The 21,817-nt window shown below is 41.0% G+C and overlaps 1 protein-coding gene across 2 annotated transcripts in view; it reads right to left on the bottom strand.

Moving 5' to 3' along the window:
• PTPN21 (protein tyrosine phosphatase non-receptor type 21) overlaps positions 1–21,817 on the bottom strand; it is a 47,589-nt gene that overhangs the window by 7,108 nt on the left and 18,664 nt on the right. The window contains exons 5-18 of one of the 2 annotated variants that reach the window (XM_063439790.1): positions 20,491–20,558; positions 19,311–19,381; positions 19,118–19,205; positions 17,855–17,943; positions 15,135–15,222; positions 14,760–14,836; positions 11,805–11,912; positions 10,774–10,828; positions 10,600–10,684; positions 6,008–7,461; positions 5,263–5,403; positions 3,193–3,414; positions 2,087–2,215; positions 867–1,101 (exon numbers count right to left, since the gene is read on the bottom strand). In XM_063439790.1, the coding sequence (XP_063295860.1) occupies positions 867–1,101; positions 2,087–2,215; positions 3,193–3,414; positions 5,263–5,403; positions 6,008–7,461; positions 10,600–10,684; positions 10,774–10,828; positions 11,805–11,912; positions 14,760–14,836; positions 15,135–15,222; positions 17,855–17,943; positions 19,118–19,205; positions 19,311–19,381; positions 20,491–20,558 (2,910 nt within the window). The remainder of the gene's footprint in view (positions 1–866; positions 1,102–2,086; positions 2,216–3,192; positions 3,415–5,262; positions 5,404–6,007; positions 7,462–10,599; positions 10,685–10,773; positions 10,829–11,804; positions 11,913–14,759; positions 14,837–15,134; positions 15,223–17,854; positions 17,944–19,117; positions 19,206–19,310; positions 19,382–20,490; positions 20,559–21,817) is intronic. The other variant, XM_063439791.1, reaches the window with a different exon arrangement.

The raw sequence follows: 21,817 nt of genomic DNA, 5'->3' as shown, positions 1-21,817 counted from the left end.
CTATTAGGCAGCCAAAGAGCATTTGCCTTCCAATAATCGAATTCCGGAAGTCCGAAAGTAAATACCGATCGGGAAAGTAAACCAGGAGGCCGTACTTCCCAACACATGCAGCACGCTCAGGAATGTCGGAGGAGTGTCTCGAAGTACCGCAACACTCCCTTTACATTCCACAAAAACTTGCCCCTTAAACAAGATGCTCTAGTAATTTCCCACATGGATTATTGGAACACCCTCCTAATTGGTCTTCCCAAAACCCGTATTGCCCCACTATAGTCTGTAATGAATGCTGCCGCCAGACTGATTTTCCTCTCTAGTCGATCCCCTTACACCTTACCCCTCTGTTAGTCCTTACATTGGCTTCCTGTATCCTATAGGAGTCAATTCAAAAGTACTAACCCATACCTATAAAGAATTGAACAACTCTAGCCCCTATTATATCTCTTCACAGATCTATAGGACCCCTTCTCGGTCTCTCCGCTCTGCCCGTGACCTTCTCCTGTCCGCTGCTCACACGCGTACGGCCAACGGACGCTTTGCAGGACTTTTCGCGGGCGGCTCCCTTCCTATAGAATAGCCTGCCTACCGCCATCAGACCTAATCTTCAATCCTTTAAAAAGTGGCTTAAAACCCATCTCTTTAGGAAAGCTTACCTCTACCTCACATACCTGTCCCTGGCTCTCTCCTAAAGGGCAGCACTCTAATCTCTCCTCCAGCTCTGCTTCTCTTCCACCTTGTTTGATTTCTATTTCCTGTCCTATTGGGTTTTACACCCCACCTCCTATAGACTGCAAGCTTGTTTGAGCAGGGTCCTCTTCAACCAATCGTTCCTGTAAGTTTTCCTACTAGCCATTCCTGGCAAAACTTACATAGGAAGCCTTTCAGATCCTCGGGGAGTCCGTTCTCTGGCCAGTCTGTGTACTGCAAGTGCCAAACCGTTCGCTCCTGTCCGGTTAGAAGGTGTTTGATTTTCAGCCCAGTTGTGGCGTAGCTGCCAGAATCGGTGCGAAATCGCGTGGTGATCTTAAACCGTCCATATGTCACCGTGTTGTGCCTTGAGCCAAGTCTGGGCCAGTAGCGGTAACTTTTCTCTCGACCACCCTCCTTTGATTTAGAAGCATGGAAAACAAAAGTTAGCAAGGACATTCTGCCTAAATCATTCTGCTAAATGGCTAATTGAAAAAAAAAAAGGCAATTGGAGGGCACACCTAGAACATGCATGTCTGGGTGAACAGGCTGTGCTGGAGTTGCAAACACTAAAATATTTACAAAATACAGATTAAGGAGCAGTGCACAAAAAAAGTAGTTTTAAATTTTACAAGACTTCTTAAAGACTTCTTAGTAAATGGTTACTCCATTTGTCCATATCGTGTTAAGCCCACCACTATGTCACAGTAACCCAATATAAGTGGGTCCTACACTAATTTAAACATGTGAGATAAACGTGCTAACTGCAATACTAGCTGCTTCCAACCCCTATCCTTAAATGCTTGCTTTACTGTGGTCTCCTAGAATAGGTGGGGTGGGGTCCTCAACTTAAAAGGATTCTTACTGACCCAAGATATACCTCATTCCAGTAGTTTGTGAATTGAACTAAAGCTGGTTGAATAACGTTCATAGAAGCTGTATATTAAGAACATCTGGCAAACCAAGTTAGTTTAAACAGTGTGTTGTCTGCTGTTAATTTAACCCACTGAGTTCTGAACTGATTAGACTGCACTGCCTTCTAAGATTTAACCCAAATGTCACAACTCCTCAGTGTGGCCACATTTTAGTTGTACCCTTATTAACTAGACTTGGGCTGCTGAAAAGTCAGGATCATTCAGCAACGTGTCAACTATCAGGTATTCAAACTAAATTTTACATTTTAGGCCAAGACATCGAATTTGAAAAATATAAAAACTTGCGTGAGACTTCAGATTTGCATTTTGCACTTTAGCGATTAGCCGTAACAATGATTCAAAGTGTTTCTGTTCAGACTGCTTCTATTCTATTACACAGTGATATGAATGACGGAGATTCCTATTCGACCAACTCCTATTTCACCTCTATCCAGTAAAAACACTACAATCGGAATGGCAGGACTCACTTCTTCCAGCGTTACCATGGCGATGATGGATACCCCCTGCTCCCAGACCATCTGCCAGAAGTCCTGACATGTGTTGTGTAGAGGACCTTGCGTGGCGATATAATCCCACTCCACACCGCCAACCGTCACCTACAGAAACCAATGCAAGTCTGAGTTACAGGAGAAGTATTCAATCAGCTAATTGATGCATACTAATTAAAGGTTTGAAAAAGAAGGCTTTAGCAAATTGGCAATTTAATAGCCCGAGATAATGGCCGGAACCTAGAACACAGCCCTCAAAGACTATAAAGTACTTATAGAAACATAGAATGTGACGGCAGATAAGAACCATTCGGCCCATCTAGTCTGCCCGGTTTTCTAAATAGTTTCATTAGTCCCTGGCCTTATCTTATAGTTAGGATAGCCTTATGCTTATCCCACGCATGCTTAAACTCCTTTACTGTGTTAACCTCTACCATTTAAGCTGGGAGGCTATTCCATGAATCCACTACCCTCTCAGTAAAGTAATACTTCCTGACATTACCCTCTCAGTAAAGTAATTCCTGATATTATTTTAAAACCTTTTCCCCTCTAATTTAAGACTATGTCCTCTTGTTGTGGTAGATTTTCTTCTTTTAAATATAGTCTCCTCCTTTACTGTGTTGATTCCCTTTATGTATTTAAATGTTTCTATCATATCCCCCTGTCTCGTCTTTCCTCCAAACTATACATGTTAAGATCATGTACCCTTTCCTTGTAAGTTTTATCCTACTGATATCAGGACTTACTATCGTGCAGCTCCCCAAAGATCATTTCATATATGGCCAACACCCAGATCTTACTACCCTGCAACTATGTAGTGTATACAAATGATTCAGCCTGCTACCTTGCAGTACCTAATAAGGTATAATGTACTTAGATCAGATTAGTACTTACATCCCGACAACCTCCAAAGAGAATAGCTGTGACTATCTAGAACTAATGCCCACCAGCTACCCAGGGTTTGATATTTTGTGACCCACCGAGACTTGGTGTTCTGCAGACACCGTAGTGTACTAGACCATATAAGTGGCCTTGCCTGTGCACCATGAAGCATTTCAACAACTAAAATAACACTGTATTCTCACCTTAATGTGAGAAGCATTAATATAACCGGTATTGTTTTCTTTTGTTGGGACCAGCTCCACCCGGGTATCATCGTAAGGGAGGACATCCTGGATTCTGTTCCGCTCTGCGTTTTCAGGAAGCCGTGCAATGGAACATTCAGTTTCTGGCAAACGTTTCTTGTGAGTCTTGTCGTACTCTGTGAATACCATGCCCTGCTCCAGCCGCTGCTCGAGGAGCTTACACTAAAACACAAAATAGCATCAGAACACTGGCCTTAATCCTACTATTCTGTAACCATTTAGTCATTAGCCTAGCACAACTGTCTGCCAGTGGATTGGAAATTAAAAGGGAATTTATAATAAAATAAAGTATTTTGCAAACTTATAGTGGCTATATTTGAATCCCTGCCAGTAAACACAGGTCATTGTTTCTTTTCTCTAAGCAGTTCTTATCAAGTCACTGACAGTGTTCCTAATGACAGGTAAAACTAGTTTGATACGTGGCCTCATATTCAAAAAAGAAAAAGTATTTCAGCTTCAGCATAACGTACACACCATAAAGTACACAAGATTTTATTGTTCATTTTTGCAATAAAGTATATATACTTATGCTATTTGGTCATCCAGTTCCTGTACACCGAAGAGAGGTGGTATGGTCCACCGCCCTTAACTATACAACGCCGATCTAATGAGCCATTTTATAGACTCTATTCTGGTGAGTATAAGCTTTTTAAACAACATTATATTATATATTATTTTTCTTCTGTATTCAGATTACCTGTAGGGCTGCCTGGTAAGGCAAATATATCCTTTCAATACACCTACCTACCAAGAGGGGAGTGGTAGCCTAAGCAGATCCAAATGTCTTAGATTTTATAGCTCTGGAATATGTGAGTTGAATTTTAGACACTTTTATATGATATTAGTTTAAAAGGTTTTCCACTTTTTTGAATATTTTTTGTTTTCTTAAAGGGACACTCCTGGCACCCAGACCACTTCTGCCCATTGGAGTGGTCTGGGTGCCAACTCCCACTACCCTTAACCCTGCAACTGTAAATATTGCAGTTTCCATAAACTGCAATATTTACCTTGCAGGGTTGACTCCTCCTCTAGTGGCTGTCTACTGCAGGGTTTCTAGCACACGCTATGTGAGGACCTCCAGAGTCGCTAAAATCCCTATAGGGAAGCACTGAAAGCATTTTTCAATGCTTTCCTATGGGGAGGTCTAATGCACGTGTGCGGCGTTGACGCGCATGCGCATTAGGTCTCACCCCGCTGGCGGCCGCGCATGCGCAACCGATTGTCCCCCGCCGGATGACGTTGGCTGGGGAGGAGCGTGCGCGAAACCTGGACCAACGCTGAGGGACATTGGCGCTGGACTCCGGTAAGTCACTGAAGGGGTTTAAACCCCTTCAGCAACCTGGGATGGGGGGTGGGAGGGAGAGGGGACCTGCAGTGCCAGGAAAGCGGTTTGTTTTCCTGGCACTGGAGTGTCCCTTTAAGGGTACAAATACCGAATAGTATATAGTTATAATTATAGTACAAGATAAGTGACACATTTTTGGGTGATATCGCTATCACATTTGAATATTTTCATTGATAGCACTTGATAGTTTAAATCTAGCGCTCAACTGTATTTTTTTCTGTAGTTTACTTTGGAATTGCACATAACTGTGTGGTAGCTGCTAATTACGTTACTGATTACTTAGATATTGGTTTATTTACTTATTTGCATTGTTTGTTACCCTCAATTAGCTCTTTGCACAACATTTTGGGAAAAAGGCAGAATTTACATTTCTAAGACTGCAGGACATTCAACCTATCGTTCCTGTAAGTTTTCTTGTAATTGTTCTATTTATAGTTAAATCCCCCAACTCATAATATTGTAAAGCGCTACGGAATCTGTTGGCGCTATATAAATGGCAAAATAAAAATAATAATAATAGTGGTTCTGGTGGCTATAGTGTCCCTTTAAGTTGTGTTGGTGTTTGGAGTGTTCCTTCCTAAAATTTCTACTCTCTACTTCTGCATTAAAAAATAAAATAAAAATAACTCTGCTTTAAAAATAGTAAATCATGTAAAGATATTTACTCTTTCATCATTCGTTGCCCGAGCAGGCTCCTCCTTCTCTTCATCCAGTAAAGGCACGCGGGACAGTGACAGTCCATTCCAAGCTGCAAGCTTCAGAGGACCCATTTTTTTAATTTCTGCTCGATGGGTCTTCTTTATGCCCTGAAGATGAGGAAGTATTTAGGTTATATTAACCTGTGTATGGAATACACACTGGACCTGCTGGAACAGCTATGCCCACGAACAGTCTACACTACTGGGAGATCAGATAATTAGCCAAACGTAAAGCTGTAAGCAATGGAAACCTTAGCCGTCCTGCTGTAGTTGGATTACAATTTCCAAGAATAGTCTGCTGATCTGCCAGTCAGACAATTATTATAATATATTAATATAATCCAACAGCATTTTGAGGATGAGGGCTGGAGAACCCTGCTGTTCACTGATGATGTTTGCCTTTCTCTGAAAAATAAACCAATTACAATGTTTCCTTTTCATGTTTCTTATTAAGCATTGATTAAAGCCTTATTACTGCTACTTCTGACAGGAATGTTTATAATCAGATTAGCCTGAGAACAACTGAGTTTCAAAATATATCAGATATGTACGCTTTTTTTCACCATTTAGTGTTTTATCATAAAGTATAATAATGAACAGACGTTGACATCCTCCATGCCAACCCATCTGTTTATTATCCACCTTTGACCAAAGCTTTAAGCTATGCATTAATGCCACCTCATGCAGAGCTTCCATGCATAGCACTACTTACCCCTGAAGGTGGAAGTCCTTCAACAATATCCTTTCTGCCTGACAGGACATCAGATACTGGCCTCTTTTTCATGGGTTCTTTTCTCAGCCGATACCTCACAGTTTCTGCTGTCAGGTCAGATTCAGACACTGAAGGAGCTAGGGTGCATTCTCCTCGTCTGTGGGTCATGAGGTCTTCATCAACGTGCACCAGGCTTACCACCTTCAGCCTCTTCTCCTTCTCTATGTCAGCTTGTTTATTCTCATAGATATGCAAGTGGTTGGGGGGCACAGAACTGAAAGGGTAACTTGGGTCTGTCTCATCAGGATAGGTTTCCATGACGGTACGGAGCTGTGATCGATCATAGCAGATAGGTGCTTGCGGCATATTAGTTATGTTGTCTTCTTCATTATCATCTTCATCATCCTCACTGCTGTGGATCAGCATGGTGGCATCGCTCAGGGACTTTTTGTGACCATATTTCCCTCTTTCATGATCTCCACCCTGCTCTTCTTTTGTTCTCTCCATGTAGACACTAGTTTGCCCTTCTGTTGCCAACACTCTCTGTGGTGCTGCAGAAGTTGACACTGTCCTCTCTTTCACCCTCATCCCTTCTATACTGTGAGTCAGTCCTGCAATCTCAATGCTGTTCCTCTTTTGCACCTGAGCATGGCGGGCCGCAGTCAGTGGCTCGCTTACTTCTTGAAGAGAATGAGCAACAGGAAGACTGTCCTCCTGGAACATCTGAACAGAGTGATGAACTCTTCTGGTGATCAGGTCTGGATTGCTACTGCTGGTATGGTGTCGAGTGAGATCAGGGGTGCTGTTGGCTGGCCGTGGGTATGGATAAGGAGGTGGAGGCCTATAGACCTGTGTCTTCATTATGTTGGATGCAGTGTAGTCCTGGACCTGGACATTGGTTAGCTCTGGTACACTGACTGCTCCAACAACAGGCCTACGTTCAGCCTGGTAAGGGTAAGGAGACTGGCTGTGAAAGCTGTAATTCATATTGAATGGATAATGATTGGATTGTGGATTGGTGAACTGGGAGTGCTCCCTAATTTCAGGCTGACTGTAAACCAATGCATCAGGTCTGCTGTAAGCATAGGAATTCCCTATGTTCAGATTTCTCATAGAATGGCTCTGTCTCTCCGAATGTATCATGCCCCTATTTATCTGCCTCATTACAGTCTCGTAATCCGGGGTGGGACGATAGGAAGGTGGGATAAGAGCACTGTGGCGGTGGGAGGGGATGTACTCTGGTCTCATGATGTCACTTCCCGTAATGCTGGGATTGGATGACATTGGAGAAGGCTGCATATAGTGCTGTTGGGTGTTCAGAGAGTTGGTGCTGTGGGCACTATAAACACTTCCATTACGAATTCTTCCATTGTAATCATGCGGTGTTCTGTCAAGGCTTGTTTGGGAGTGGTAATAGTATCCATTCTGATTGCTCACAAACACTGGAAGATTATCTGCAAAAGCAAAACAACATAAAAATATATGTGTGTACATAACCGCTTACACCTTCTATTGGAGGCTGTGCACAAGGTGTAAATTATATATTCATGTCCCTTTAAAAAAAATAAAAATATATAATAAATATAAGGAACGTTGTCCTATTTTGTTTTTAAATTAATTAATTGATTTTTTTTTATTTCTGTATAGGTGATATTTTGAGTTAGTGCGCCACCTCCAGGTAAATTTTGAGACCGTGTTTTTCCCCTATAGCAGGGGTTGACAACCCTTGGCACTCGAGGTGTTGTGGATGACATATCTTTTAATGCTCTTACACCTATAATGCTGGCAAAGCATCATGGGAGATGTCCAAAGGTTACCTACCCACGTTCTATATCAGGGATACGCAACCTTCGGCACTTCAGATGTTGTGGACTACATCCCCCCATAATGCTTTTACACACATAATGCTGGCAAAGCATCATGGGAGGTGTAGTCCAAAACATCTGCAGTGCCGAAGGTTGCCTATGCCTGTTCTATAGTATAATCTTGCCTTTCATAGATCTTTGTGTCTTATGCCAGAGATTGTCCAGGTTTTCCTTGTGCAGAGAACTAGGCTCTACTGCCTCACTGATTTAACAGGTTTCACAAATCCAATTAGCTTACCTGATGCCTGTATTCATTTTGGTGAGAAAAAAAAAAAAAAAATATATATATATATATATATATATATTACATTTTTTCCATGTAAAAGAACACAGGCATCTGATGATAAAAAAAAAAAAATTGGATTTGTGACATTTGTTAAATCAGCATTGTAGTAGAATCTATTTCTCCGCACAAGGGGAAAAAAAAAGTATATACATAAATAAATAAAGTGTAATATTTTTGATCAGTTATTTCTCTATTTACTACCGTAATTGATAATGTTTTGTAATGAGCATTAAAAAAAAAAAATACGGGGGCGGGGCCTGACAGCCAAGATGGAGAGACGTGCTCTCTGAGAGCTCCTGCTCTGGAGGTCACAAAAATGCCAATCCTGACAAATCAAACCGAGCCAACGGCCCACGGTGCCCAGAACACGATGCAGAACCTCACTGGGACCAAAACGGTACTAATCTCGCACCGAAATGTCACACGAGCAATTGACCCGGCCATGCGGCCTACACTGGAGCGGAGCCTAGGGCCTGGGGGAAGCAGCCGATCACCCGGCACTGGACCCGCTCACAAGCATGAATCACAAAATGCCCTGTTACCCCCCCCTTTGGACCGGTGGGGGATATCCCGGTCTCCGCTGGGGACGGTCACCCCCACAACGAGACACAAACAAGCGACAACCACTGATAATGCCCGCGGCGGTCGGGGCCTACACAAGATGGCGCCTCAGACACGACCTGTGACAAACAGGTTCCCGGTCAAGCCGCCCGCACATACGCTCATATTTTATGACCGACTTGGCACCAACCTATGGAAAAAGCTCAGCACCAGGAGATGGCTCTACAGGCGGGCAATGAAAGAAGCAATGGCTTGGCTTCGTCCTGTCACCCGACGCCTCTTGTGCGGACACCCACCCGGAGCCCCCAGAGCGGCCCTCAGACAGAATCGAAGAAGGAGGCCGGGGCGGCGGGGCAAGAAGGCAGACCTCGCGGACGACAACACTGGCCCTGACGCACACAAGCGCAGGGCCACCAAGCACACTCGACCCACTTACCTCACAGCGGCATTCAAAGCCCCCGACCACAGCCACACGTTTCTGCGACCCAGGAGCCAAGCCGACAGCATTGACTCCAACCGGCAAGCAGTACAGCCACCCACCAGGGACAAACAGAGACAAAGAGATCTCCTGAGAGACGGAGCCCCACTAAGGTATCCACCACACCAGCGCTCCGATCCCGACGACCAAAAACCTAGAGCCGGGGTAGGCTGATTGAAGCGGAATGCCTCAGAGACCATCTGTGCCCTGCAGACCCTAAAGTAGAGACTCTGCAAGATACCACCGCACAGTCTGATTCACAATATAAACAGTACTGGCCCCAATACCACACAACAGGAACACTACTGATGACAGTGCTACCCTCTTCAAGATGTGCAGTATCTTCTGCATAACAAGCTAATAGATTCCACTGAAGTTGTAAAGCCTGATGTTTTCATGCTCGCACTATAAAACTGCAATGTTTCACCTGTCTCACTCTCATAGATCAATGTGTAGTTAACATTTAATGTTTATTAGGGTTATAGAGAGGCCTAAACAGACAAAGATAATTTTGACAATGGAACAATGGTAGTACACTGTACCTCTTATTTGTTCTTAAACATGTTCCGATCCCCCCATGGCATAAACCATGAGGGGTACAGATTAACCCTGATGAGAGTGATATCAAGCTTCAAGTACATTGCTTAATGTGGGTAGGGAAGCAGACTGCCCGCATGTGCCTCCTCGTTTGTACTCACGCCTAGTGGATGTTAACTCCTGTTAATAGATTGCTAACACAGTATAATTGTTGACCTTATTATTTTATCTCTATTTTCTATCGGTTACTCGACACGTCTAGTTTATACGCTTTACTTTCATTTCTGTGTACAACCATAAGACGTATATGTATTACTTGACTAACTTTATACCAACAAAAAAAAATGTGCTAAACCTAAATGTCATAACTGTAAAATGCTGTAATAATACCAATCTTGCATATGCTGTTGTGGCATTGTGAGATGCTTATGTTCACTCAAGCACTCAAAAATAAAGAATTATAAAAAAAAAAAAAAAAAAAAATACTTTTGTTCAAATCATTTCCAGGGTTCTGCAGACTCTGGCCCTCCAGATGTTGCTGAACTGCACTGCAACTCCCATAATTCTTTGAATGAAACAGATAGCCAGAGAATCATGGGAGTTGTAGTTCAGCAACATCTGGAGGGCCAGATTTTGGAGAACTCTAATTTATACTGTTACTTAGACAATTGTATTTCTCTCTGTATATAATTCAGTGACTAAATCCATCCACCCATGTAGATGGATTTAGTCATTAAGTCATTAATAAGATTTGTTTATGATATATTTATATCTTAATAAAAATTACTAATCACTAATATTCTTCCTGCATTCTAGAAAGTCAAACTGACTAAATGCCCCAAATCTCAAAGTAGTGTCATCTTACCTTGTGAATTGTTGTACTGCTCATTAAAGTGTCCATTATACAGAATCTGGTGGGGTGGGCTCATCATGTAAGGTTGGTGCTTTGGCTGGAAAGATTAATTTGACAGTTTCAATGAGTCCCGTAATGATACAGGAAGTCAAGTGGCAAAACAACCATTGTCAATAGTGCTCTTACCAGGGAAATTCGGGTTGAGGATCTCCGCCGCACTGGATTCACTGCCTGAGACTGTCTGCGAACACATTTTTTATATTTTGAAAATTGTAACAGAATTCAAAGTACTGTACAAGCATTTTTCAGCAGATGTATGGAATCATTGCGCAATAAGAGCAGAACACTCTTAACGTCCAAGGCCTGAACTAATAGCATATAAAAAAAAAATAAAAAAATACACAAACCAGTATGCAGACACCAGAGAAAACTCTAAAATCAAACTCAAAAAACAGACATGAACTAGGAACTAGAAAAGCAGTCTTACACTTCTGTCTCAATACAGGAATATAGCAGGAAGGGTACGTTGCACACAGATCTAGACATACCGTATATGTATTTGTGGATTTTTATTGTTAATTTAATAAACTAAAATGTATTTATTTTACAGTCACTACAATGTACAGTTTCACTTACTGGTACTACACTATGCAGCTAGCTTCTAAAGGAAACTGGAGAGACTAGTAAAGGACATCTGCTGAACACATCGTATGATCAAGTTTCCATACCGGTACGGTACGTGTTGCTTACATTGGACAGTATTAGCCAATATTGTGCAGAAACAAGTGAAAATTGAACATCCCATGATGTAACAATTGCCCACCATGAGGCTGTATCAGCATGAACTATGGAAAGACGTGCAAATTAAAGTGGAGAGTAGGAATAAAATATAAATTCTGAATAGAGTCTGAACGGTGATAATCAGAGGGGATCAACTTTGCTAGGCACTGGACACAACATACAAAGTACATGCAATGCTGGACTGGATCCCTAGGCAGACACATCTTCTAACCCTCCACTCCTCAGGAGGATCTCACGTAGCATTGAATAACTGGCTGTCATGATGATAACATGACCAGAGACCTTATAGCCTTTTGTTCCTATAATGCCAATGCCAACCGATTAATTAATAATAGAGTACTAAAAAGTAAGCACATGCTTTCTGCCTAGGTGGCAAATCTAAATAGTTTGCACGGTAGATGGTTGCACAAGCTCACCCTTTAGGAAGAGAAGTACGAGAGAGGATTGGAAAACGTTGGAAAGAAAGGAGAGAGAGAGATTTCTGGAAGCCTTCCACGGGTGGAGGAGGAGGATCTGGGGACTTGCTGAGGACAAAGACATGTGGAGATAAAAATACACAGAGAGCAGGTAGTCTGTGCGCCCACCATCCTCTCACACCCCACCCCATTATTACTATTGTAAAATAGCTAAGACACAGCCTTATGAAGAAATATGAAAAAGCAAACACTGCAGCAGAATAGTGTTGTTTTAATCTAATTTTCTAAAAACACACATGTCTAAAATGCAATCCTTGGGCAAATATTTAAAAGTAGACCAATCGGCAAAAACATTCTACTGGTTTTTATAGTAATTGCTAAGCTCTTAGCGCTTGCCCCAGACTAATATCAATAAATCTGTCTCAATTCTTCAGGAGAAAATTACTATTATGTTACAAGCAGCTCTGAATGGGACATCCTAAAAACGGGTCCTATTAGTCTGCAGCCCTCTAGTGAAAGCTATATTTCCTTCAGCTAGGTGTAAACTGGTTCAGAGTAATAGGAGTAATAAAGGAACATGCTGAAGGCTGTCTTTTGTTCCATCCTGATCGACACTGTAGCCTTTGGTACACACGTTGTAGGTTCAACACTGGTTTAATACGATTTGAATCTGTACCTATAAATAATTTAAAGGTTTCAGGTGTCCTATGCCCGCTATAGTGTTGTTTGTCCACAAAGTGTCTTCATCAGCTTACTCACTGTCGATTTCTACATTTTGGAGCTAGCAGACAAGAATTTATACAGGATAACAAAATAAAAACGGCACAAAAAAGTCCCCTCTTCAGCACTTAATAGGTTAAGCCCACCCTGAAAAGTTTATACCAACACCTGCTGCAGTCACATTATAAGCACAGAGCATGGCACATAACATTTAGCCCCCTTGCAATAGAGAGGATGATGAAAAACACTGTTTGTTCGAATACTTGTAACCGTAAAAACACATTAGCACCTATTAAAGCACTGGTTTGAGACAGGTGGCAAGTGGTGGCAGCTGTGTCACATTTCAGATGGACGCGAGGAATGCACGCGTCCCATACAGTGGATCTATTGAGACTGGGCCGATTCCCAGCAGTAAGGAAAACTTTAGAGAAACAAAACAGACATGTGGAAGCAGTTGGCCAGGTTGAATATCAAAGTGCAACAAGGGCTCATTGTTAGCAGTAAGTGGAAGAATCTCTCCAAAAGTAGTCAGATATTTACACTGGAGAATACGTGAGTTTAAAACCATCTTCATACACACGTATAATATGTTTTGGAGAAAAACAACAACATTGCAAAGAATTCAAAAGTGGTAAAATCGATATTTTCTCATGTATTGTATATTTATTTATTTATTGTTTGCATTTATTTGTTTTATGTCAACAGCACATATTGTTGGTACATAGTGTACAGGGGGAACTGAAAAACTGTAAAGCTGGGTTTGTAAACCATTCCCTCGTGGGCTGGGCCAACATCCCGATGGTAATTTAGGATTAATTTGTGATCAAACAATTACAGACCGTACATTGGATATTCACTTTGAATTCACAAAGAATTTCTGGCAATTCCCAGGTTATTGAATAACCTTGTTAGTGAAGAGACTATCCAAGTATTACCCTGAAAATCAGAACGAGCTCCAGCCATTGAGAATCAGAGAATGACACTCATAGTGTAAAAAAATTGTAACGGACTGTTGTACATGAAAACACTGATGTATGGGGGTTAATGGGAAGCCACAACTTGCTGCCCTTTGATAAACATATGTGCAAACTAAAAAGTATCTAATTGTTAATTTATCAACTTGAATTCCTCCAAATCTTAATAGGATTAGCAGCTGGTATGGTAATATATTGCAAGATAGGGTTTATGTGTATAGGCTGTATTAACCCAAAAAAAAAAAAACACAACAAGCACACTTGTATAATTTAGTTTTTTTGGGGGGGTTGGATACAAATGGTTCATAGCACAGGTTTTCTGTGCTATAGCGTCGCTGGACGTCCTCACGCTATGCAAGTACCTCCAGTGTCGCTAAAATCCCCATAGGAAAGCATTGAAAGCATTTTCAATGCTTTCCTATGGAGAGGTCTAATTAGGTCTCCCCCGCCGGCGGCCGCGCATGCGCAATTGGTTTCCCCCACCGCATGATGTCGGCGGGGGAGGAGCGTGGGCGGACCCTAAACCAGCGCCGAGGGACATCCGCGCTGGTCTCATGTAAGTCACTGAAGGGGTTCTAACCCCTTCAGCAACATGGGATGGGGGGTGGGGGGGAGAGGGGACCTGCAGTGCCAGGAAAACGATTTGTTTTCCTGGCACTGGAGTGTCCCTTTAAGTGTATAATAGCTCTCCACAGTGATGTGTCTTTAAACTACAATATATGTGTTTAGAAATCAGTATATGTAAATGAGATACATTGTACTTGTTCTGAATACATTTTAAATCGCATACATTGCTACCAGTAAGTCAGCTAAAACTTCTTAAAACAGCCCCACCCATGGCCACATCCTAAAAAATAAAAATAAAAAAAGTGTCCCTCTTTGTCTATTTGAATTGTTTACACTGTAAATCAAGACATGTCCTTGAAATCTCCTACCCAAAACGGTACAAGGTCTTGGCATTAAAATGACATGAACCTAATTTTCTGGGTTTTCAGAATGCAAAGGCATTCTCTTACACTGTTTATTGTATTCACCATAGGCTTATAATGGTGGTTCAGCAGAAGCAAGTAGCACATTTACAACCATACAACTTTTAAAGTGAGGTTAATATTTTGTCTGGAGCCATGTTACAGCCAAAGTGTTTTGTTTTTTTCATAAACACTTGGAAAATGAAACTTCCCATAAATGGGATATACAAATGCCTGGCTTATGCACCATTACACACAACCTGCAATGATTGTGATTGTGATAACATACTTACAGGCTATAATTCAGCCGGTAGAACTTGTGCCTGGCGACACACATCCTCCATACGTATTTGGCAGTTTCCATGTCTTCCTATTAGAACAAAACAGGAAAATGTCAGTGGAAAAGAAAACAGACATTTATCAGGTGCTTGGACAGACTCTTGCCAGATCCCACTGACACATATTGTTTTGTGTTTACAGCTAGCATTGCAGAGAGGAACAGAGAGGCCCGGTGCACAGAGACAGAGACTGTGTTTTACTATGAGACCCTGGCACTCAACGAAGCAAGAATAAAGTTTTATCATTCAGGATTCCAGGTTTGTTCACATAAACATAACTAAACGGAAGTTCTGCAAAAAAAAACAAAAAAAACTTTTCTTCGTACTCACAGTTTGGAACTGGATGGTTTCTTCTTTATTCGATAGCTCGAGTGTAAAGAACGATTTGTTGTGGGACATGTTTGCAATATCAAGCCAACTAAACATGGAGAAATAAATTATAAAAAATATAAATCTCTGATGGGGTAGAAAAATGTAAACATTATAATATGTACGGATCATGTATTCTAAAACTCAGCAGAAATGAATTTTTTTTTATTTACAAAAAAAATAAGAAAATCCATTTGTTTGCTATAAAGGGTAATTCTGAAGCAAATAGTTAAAGTGACACTGGTTTCCATGGTGATTTAGAGAACTGCCGTAAATAGCATCCAAGTTGCACTTGTTTATGTATACCTGCGTAATCCACAACCGAATAAATCAATACATCCAGGAATTTTCTGTGGAATCTAATTCAATAAATAAGACTCCACAGGTAAATCTGGGGGTGAATCAATTTGTTCTGGTGTGGCTTAAAAGGACTTTGATTCAGACAAACCTGCTCAATCAAATTTTTGCACAAATTGTGCACCTATGACAATCTGTGGCAATTAAATATTGTATAAATCATCGCTAGCAAGTTAGAAATAAATCTGCCAACCAGGGATACCCAACATAGCATAGCATAGGACCAGAGGGGACGTTTAAAGGGTTACAGTCACTTCTCTGGAATTTCTACTATTAGATGAAACATTGAAATTATCATATGACTTGTTTTAATATTATATTACTTGTTTTAACCTTTTTAATGAGATGTTCACATTTCTTTTACATTTTTATTAAATATTTTGCAAATTAGACCATAATCCAGTTCAGACAAGGCAAACATTGCAAGTAAAAAGAAGTCGAACTGTTGTCTCTATGCTCACTACAAGTTGCAGGGACAGAATGTATAGCAATGTTTGTAAGGTGTGTAAATCTACATTTAATTTCATTTTCATACCACACAAATACATACACTGCGTGCAGAATTATTAGGCAAATGAGTATTTTGACCACATCATCCTCTTTATGCATGTTGTCTTACTCCAAGCTGTATAGGCTCGAAAGCCTACTACCAATTAAGCATATTAGGTGATGTGCATCTCTGTAATGAGAAGGGGTGTGGTCTAATGACATCAACACCCTATATCAAGTGTGCATAATTATTAGGCAACCTCCTTTCCTTTGGCAAAATGGGTCAAAAGAAGGACTTGACAGGCTCAGAAAAGTTAAAAATAGTGAGATATCTTGCAGAGGGATGCAGCACTCTTAAAATTGCAACGCTTATGAAGCGTGATCATCGAACAATCAAGCGTTTCATTCAAAATAGTCAACAGGGTCGCAAGAAGCGTGTGGAGAAACCAAGGCGCAAAATAACTGCCCATGAACTGAGAAAAGTCAAGCGTGCAGCTGCCAAGATGCCACTTGCCACCAGTTTGGCCATATTTCAGAGCTGCAACATCACTGGAGTGCCCGAAAGCACAAGGTGTGCAATACTCAGAGACATGGCCAAGGTAAGAAAGGCTGAAAGACGACCACCACTGAACAAGACACACAAGCTGAAACGTCAAGACTGGGCCAAGAAATATCTCAAGACTGATTTTTCTAAGGTTTTATGGACTGATGAAATGAGAGTGAGTCTTGATGGGCCAGATGGATGGATTGGTAAAGGGCAGAGAGCTCCAGTCCGACTCAGACGCCAGCAAGGTGGAGGTGGAGTACTGGTTTGGGCTGGTATCATCAAAGATGAGCTTATGGGGCCTTTTCGGGTTGAGGATGGAGTCAAGCTCAACTCCCAGTTTCTGGAAGACACCTTCTTCAAGCAGTGGTACAGGAAGAAGTCTGCATCCTTCAAGAAAAACATGATTTTCATGCAGGACAATGCTCCATCACACGCATCCAAGTACTCCACAGTGTGGCTGGCAAGAAAGGGTATAAAAGAAGAAAATCTAATGACATGGCCTCCTTGTTCACCTGATCTGAACCCCATTGAGAACCTGTGGGCCATCATCAAATGTGAGATTTACAAGGAGGGAAAACAGTACACCTCTCTGAACAGTGTCTGGGAGGCTGTGGTTGCTTCTGCACGCAATGTTGATGGTGAACAGATCAAAACACTGACAGAATCCATGGATGGCAGGCTTTTGAGTGTCCTTGCAAAGAAAGGTGGCTATATTGGTCACTGATTTGTTTTTGCTATGTTTTTGAATGTCAGAAATGTATATTTGTGAATATTGAGATGTTATATTGGTTTCACTGGTAAAAATAAATAATTGAAATGGGTATATATTTGTTTTTTGTTAAGTTGCCTAATAATTATGCACAGTAATAGTCACCTGCACACACAGATATCCCCCTAAAATAGCTAAAACTAAAAACAAACTAAAAACTACTTCCAAAAATATTCAGCTTTGATATTAATGAGTTTTTTGGGTTCATTGAGAACATGGTTGTTGTTCAATAATAAAATTGATCCTCAAAAATACAACTTGCCTAATAATTCTGCACTCCCTGTATTTATTAAATATTGGAATGATTAAACATTTTAAAAATCCTGGGATGTGACCGATACCTTTTAAGAGTGCACTCATTATTATTGGGGGACAACAGGGGGGGGGGCAAAAATTCCCCTGATGTCCACATAAGCAGGACATCCCAGTTTGGGACTGTCCTCTCTGATCTGGGACTTTTGGTAGGTATGCAAAACCTTTTGCAATCAAATGTTCTACGGGTGGTGTTCAGAAACTTACCGAAAAACCACAGGGGGCTTTCCATTCTTATGTTTAACAAATATCCCAGTCAGGCAAGCTCCAATAGAGAGGTCTGCTCCTTGACTGTCCTGCAAGGAAGAACAAAAAAAAAAAAACACAATAAATGTCTAATTTTCTGTTGTTCGCATTATCATTAAAGAGAATTAAATATTTGTATCGAATAATGCAGCTTAAAATTAGGCATTCAATAAATTTCAAGTGTGATCTGCAACTATAAGGGAAATGCAATAAGAACAGACCCTTCTGAAAAATAAGTGGATTCTTGGCAAGGCTCCACAGATGAGGTTGGTAGGCTTATTACTGTTATTTTGGTTTTAGAATGTCAACATTTGTTCGTAGGCATACGAATCCTAAACCAGGGAATGGATTATCTTTTGGCTTATGAGGGTGGAATTGTAGGGTAATGCAAGGAAAAGGTAATGGATACTTGGACTGATATTCCAGAAGAAATCTTAAAGACTGTTTCTAAATGAATGGTTGAAATGTTTATGAGTCTTTCCTGAAGAACAAAGACATACATAATGGGCAGCCTAAGTGGGGGTGGGGGGGGGAGGAATAAATTTTTAGAATCATATTTTAGAGATCTTGCAGTCCTGTTGGGAGGGGGCCTACTGAATTCTTTGTTACTGCATTGTTTGAGTGTTTGAAAAAGGAGGTAACTGAGTCACCTAGGGTGGTAGATAAAATCCTCCCCGATAGCAGTAGTGATTGGCTAGAACTGTTGTTTCATCTAAAAATTCATCTGCACCAACTCAGCACAATTACTAATCATTATAGCAACAGTTGGTTAAAACATCTGGGGGTTTTGTGTCTGTCATCCAAGGTCGGCTCTGAGCTCATGGATATTGGCTGGTCGACACTGTAGACATTAGGAAGCCACATTTTAACTCTAACCTGAGTGAAAAATTGTGGCTTCCAAAACTATGATTTGGGTTTACAGTTAATCTTGACAAACTGTCCAGAGCATCTTATCACTGTATCTCCTACACCTCCTTGATTCCAGCTTTCAAGAGTTGATAATTGCACAGGTTTGGGGATATTGTTTGAGGGGCAGAATTATATGAACCAGTAGCGCTGTTTTTACCATAGATCCACCTATGCACTGTGAGGTTATTAAGTGTGCAGCATTAGCTTACAATAAAGCAACAGCCAGCACAGATACATCCGGAGCAGTGGAATAATCACTCGGAATAATGCATAGGGCATCATGATATCTCTCTGCCTTACCCAGTCCTTAATTACCTTAGCAGGGTAACTTTCCTCACCATAGCACTCTAACCGCTCGATCTCCTGCATGTAGAGCAACTCTGCTTCCGAGGGCGAAAGACCCCTGAAAACAGAGACAAGATTAGAATAACAAAGACAGACACAGTTATACCTAGGGAACATAAACACACACTGTCACACAGAAGACAAGGGTTGGAAGGGAACACACCTAAGCTTTTGGTGAAGCAGAGCTACATTCTGAGTCGATTCCTCCAGGGTCTTTTCATCTTGTAACCATGCCTAAAGTTAAAGAGAATCAAAATGTTTGCTTACTCAGATTTTACACCATATAGAGGCTTTGCATTAATAGTTGAGGTTGAGCATCCACTTTTGTGAGATCCCAGTATTATTTGAGAATAGTGAACAGCTGATAGAGAAGAGGAATGAATGCAAATCCAATATGTCCAATGAAACAGAAATTTAAGGCATTTAACCTTTTCTGGACCACTTCTTGTGCAAAACAACATGGGCCAATATACAATGGCGTTCTATTACAAAGCAGTTATTAAAAGAAAATGGGAAGGATATTCTGATCATTACAATTCCGAAGTATCTCTTTTGTTTTTCTACTTTATTTTTTATTTTATTTTTTGGCCTGAACTCCACAATACATTAAAGGAAAACTATAGTCACCTAAATTACTTTAGCTAAATAAAGCAGTTTTAGTGTATAGATCATTCCCCTGCAATTTCACTGCTCAATTCACTGTCATTTAGGAGTTAAATCACTTTGTTTCTGTTTATGCAGCCCTAGCCACACCTCCCCTGGCTATGATTGACAGAGCCTTCATAAAAAAAAAAACTGGTTTCACTTTCAAACAGATGTAATTTACCTTAAATAATTGTATCTCAATCTCTAAATTGAACTTTAATCACATACAGGAGGATCTTGCAGGGTCTAGCAAGCTATTAACATAGCAGGGGATAAGAAAATCTTAATTAAACAGAACTTGCAATAAAGAAAGCCTAAATAGGGCTCTCTTTACAGGAAGTGTTTATGGAAGGCTGTGCAAGTCGCATGCAGGGAGGTGTGACTAGGGCTCATAAACAAAAGGATTTAACTCCTAAATGGCAGAGGATTGAGCAGTGAGGCTGCAGGGGGCATGTTCTATACACCAAAACTGCTTCATTAAGCTAAAGTTGTTCAGGTGACTATAGTGTCCCTTTAAAATAAAGGGAGTCCATCTTCAACCTGGTGCATTCCTTTAAAGGAAATTAATATTAACAGAGTTAACAGCCAAGATTAGAAAAAAAAACAGAAGCAAAATATATCTAGTATGATTCATTCCCATTCTCTGAAATCAGGTTCTACTATATCGTCCAAGTCGGAGTTAACACCAATTTTCTTACCACAGGAAATAAAGCATATCGCTGCAGGAAATCCTGGGATTCATACTGGTCGTAGTCTCCAAAATCCGCTGAAATTAAAAACAGACATCAAATGTTTGAACACAAAGAATTGGCTTCCAAATGTGAATTACAGAGGACTTTCTACCCTGTTCATAGGTTAACCTAGATCTCTGGCAAACAGGTTATTAATAAATATCTCTAAAGATTGTGTATTTTAGGAAAGTGCTGTGACTTTAATGCATTAGAGTAAAACATAGTAAATGTACTCTGCTGTCATTAACTCTTAATTCCCCCTGATTTTTTTTTGTGTTATCTAGTTAATGAGTTAAAAAAATATACCAACCAGTATACTATGCTAAAGCCAAACAGCTGAGATAGCCTGGCTGCAGCTTCAGACAGACCCCCCTCTCTTACCAGGAAGAGGCTCCGCCAATCAGGAGCCTCATTGATCCGGAGAGTGTGATCTTATCGAATAATCCCCTGTGCAGCATAGATTTGAGACAAGTTATTTATCACTCAACTACAGTTATGCTCATCCCATAGGATAAGTGAAGAAGGTCAAACAGCTCAAAAAAGCCATACCCAGTGGTGTTGCTTGTTTAGGGGGTTGACGGGTGGAGTTTTAGTGGGGCTAGAATCACCAAGTATTTCATTTTATGTATATTATATAGTAGGTCCAGACTGCTGGACCATGCATGGTAAGAACTGGAGGGGTGTCCACCTGCATGTGTGCTGATTGGAAAATGCAAAGGCAGTTGTGGAGGTCATTGTGAGCAGCATAATATGCTTCTACTCCATCTAAGTTGCCTGTGTTGCATGGACAGATGCCATCCTTTTCATCTTTTCATGAGCTATTCTCATTGTGTCTGTTTGGAATAGAAAAGCTGAAGTGTGCACGTACTGTGTGATTTAGTGATGAGTCTCGAGCCCACACTCTGCCAATGCACACTGGAACATTACAGCTGTAATCAATGAAGTGTTTCGTGAATGACTCAGTGCACCGCCAGTGGGGTGCAAGATCATATCCTGATGGATCATTAATCATTACGGAACAGAGCTGGAATTGCAGATGAAAGGTTGGGACAGAGGGAGAAGCCAAAGAACCGAGAGTGACGAGAAAGCAAAAAGGCTAAGAAGAAGTGAAAAGAAGACCAACTGTATGAAGAATGGATAATGATTGAAGAACTAAAGGCAGGTGGATGTAGAGCAAAACAAGACAGAAAGAGGAGGAGATAGTTTGTGGAAAGGCTGATAGTAAGAAACAGGAGTCGCATAGAAAGGTGGGAATACTGAGGTCTTAAGGGTGACAATTTTGTGAAAAGAAATC

Source organism: Pelobates fuscus, chromosome 13 (assembly GCF_036172605.1).
Source record: "Pelobates fuscus isolate aPelFus1 chromosome 13, aPelFus1.pri, whole genome shotgun sequence".
Classification (NCBI taxonomy): domain Eukaryota; kingdom Metazoa; phylum Chordata; class Amphibia; order Anura; family Pelobatidae; genus Pelobates; species Pelobates fuscus.
This window is presented reverse-complemented; position numbering and strand designations above follow the sequence as displayed.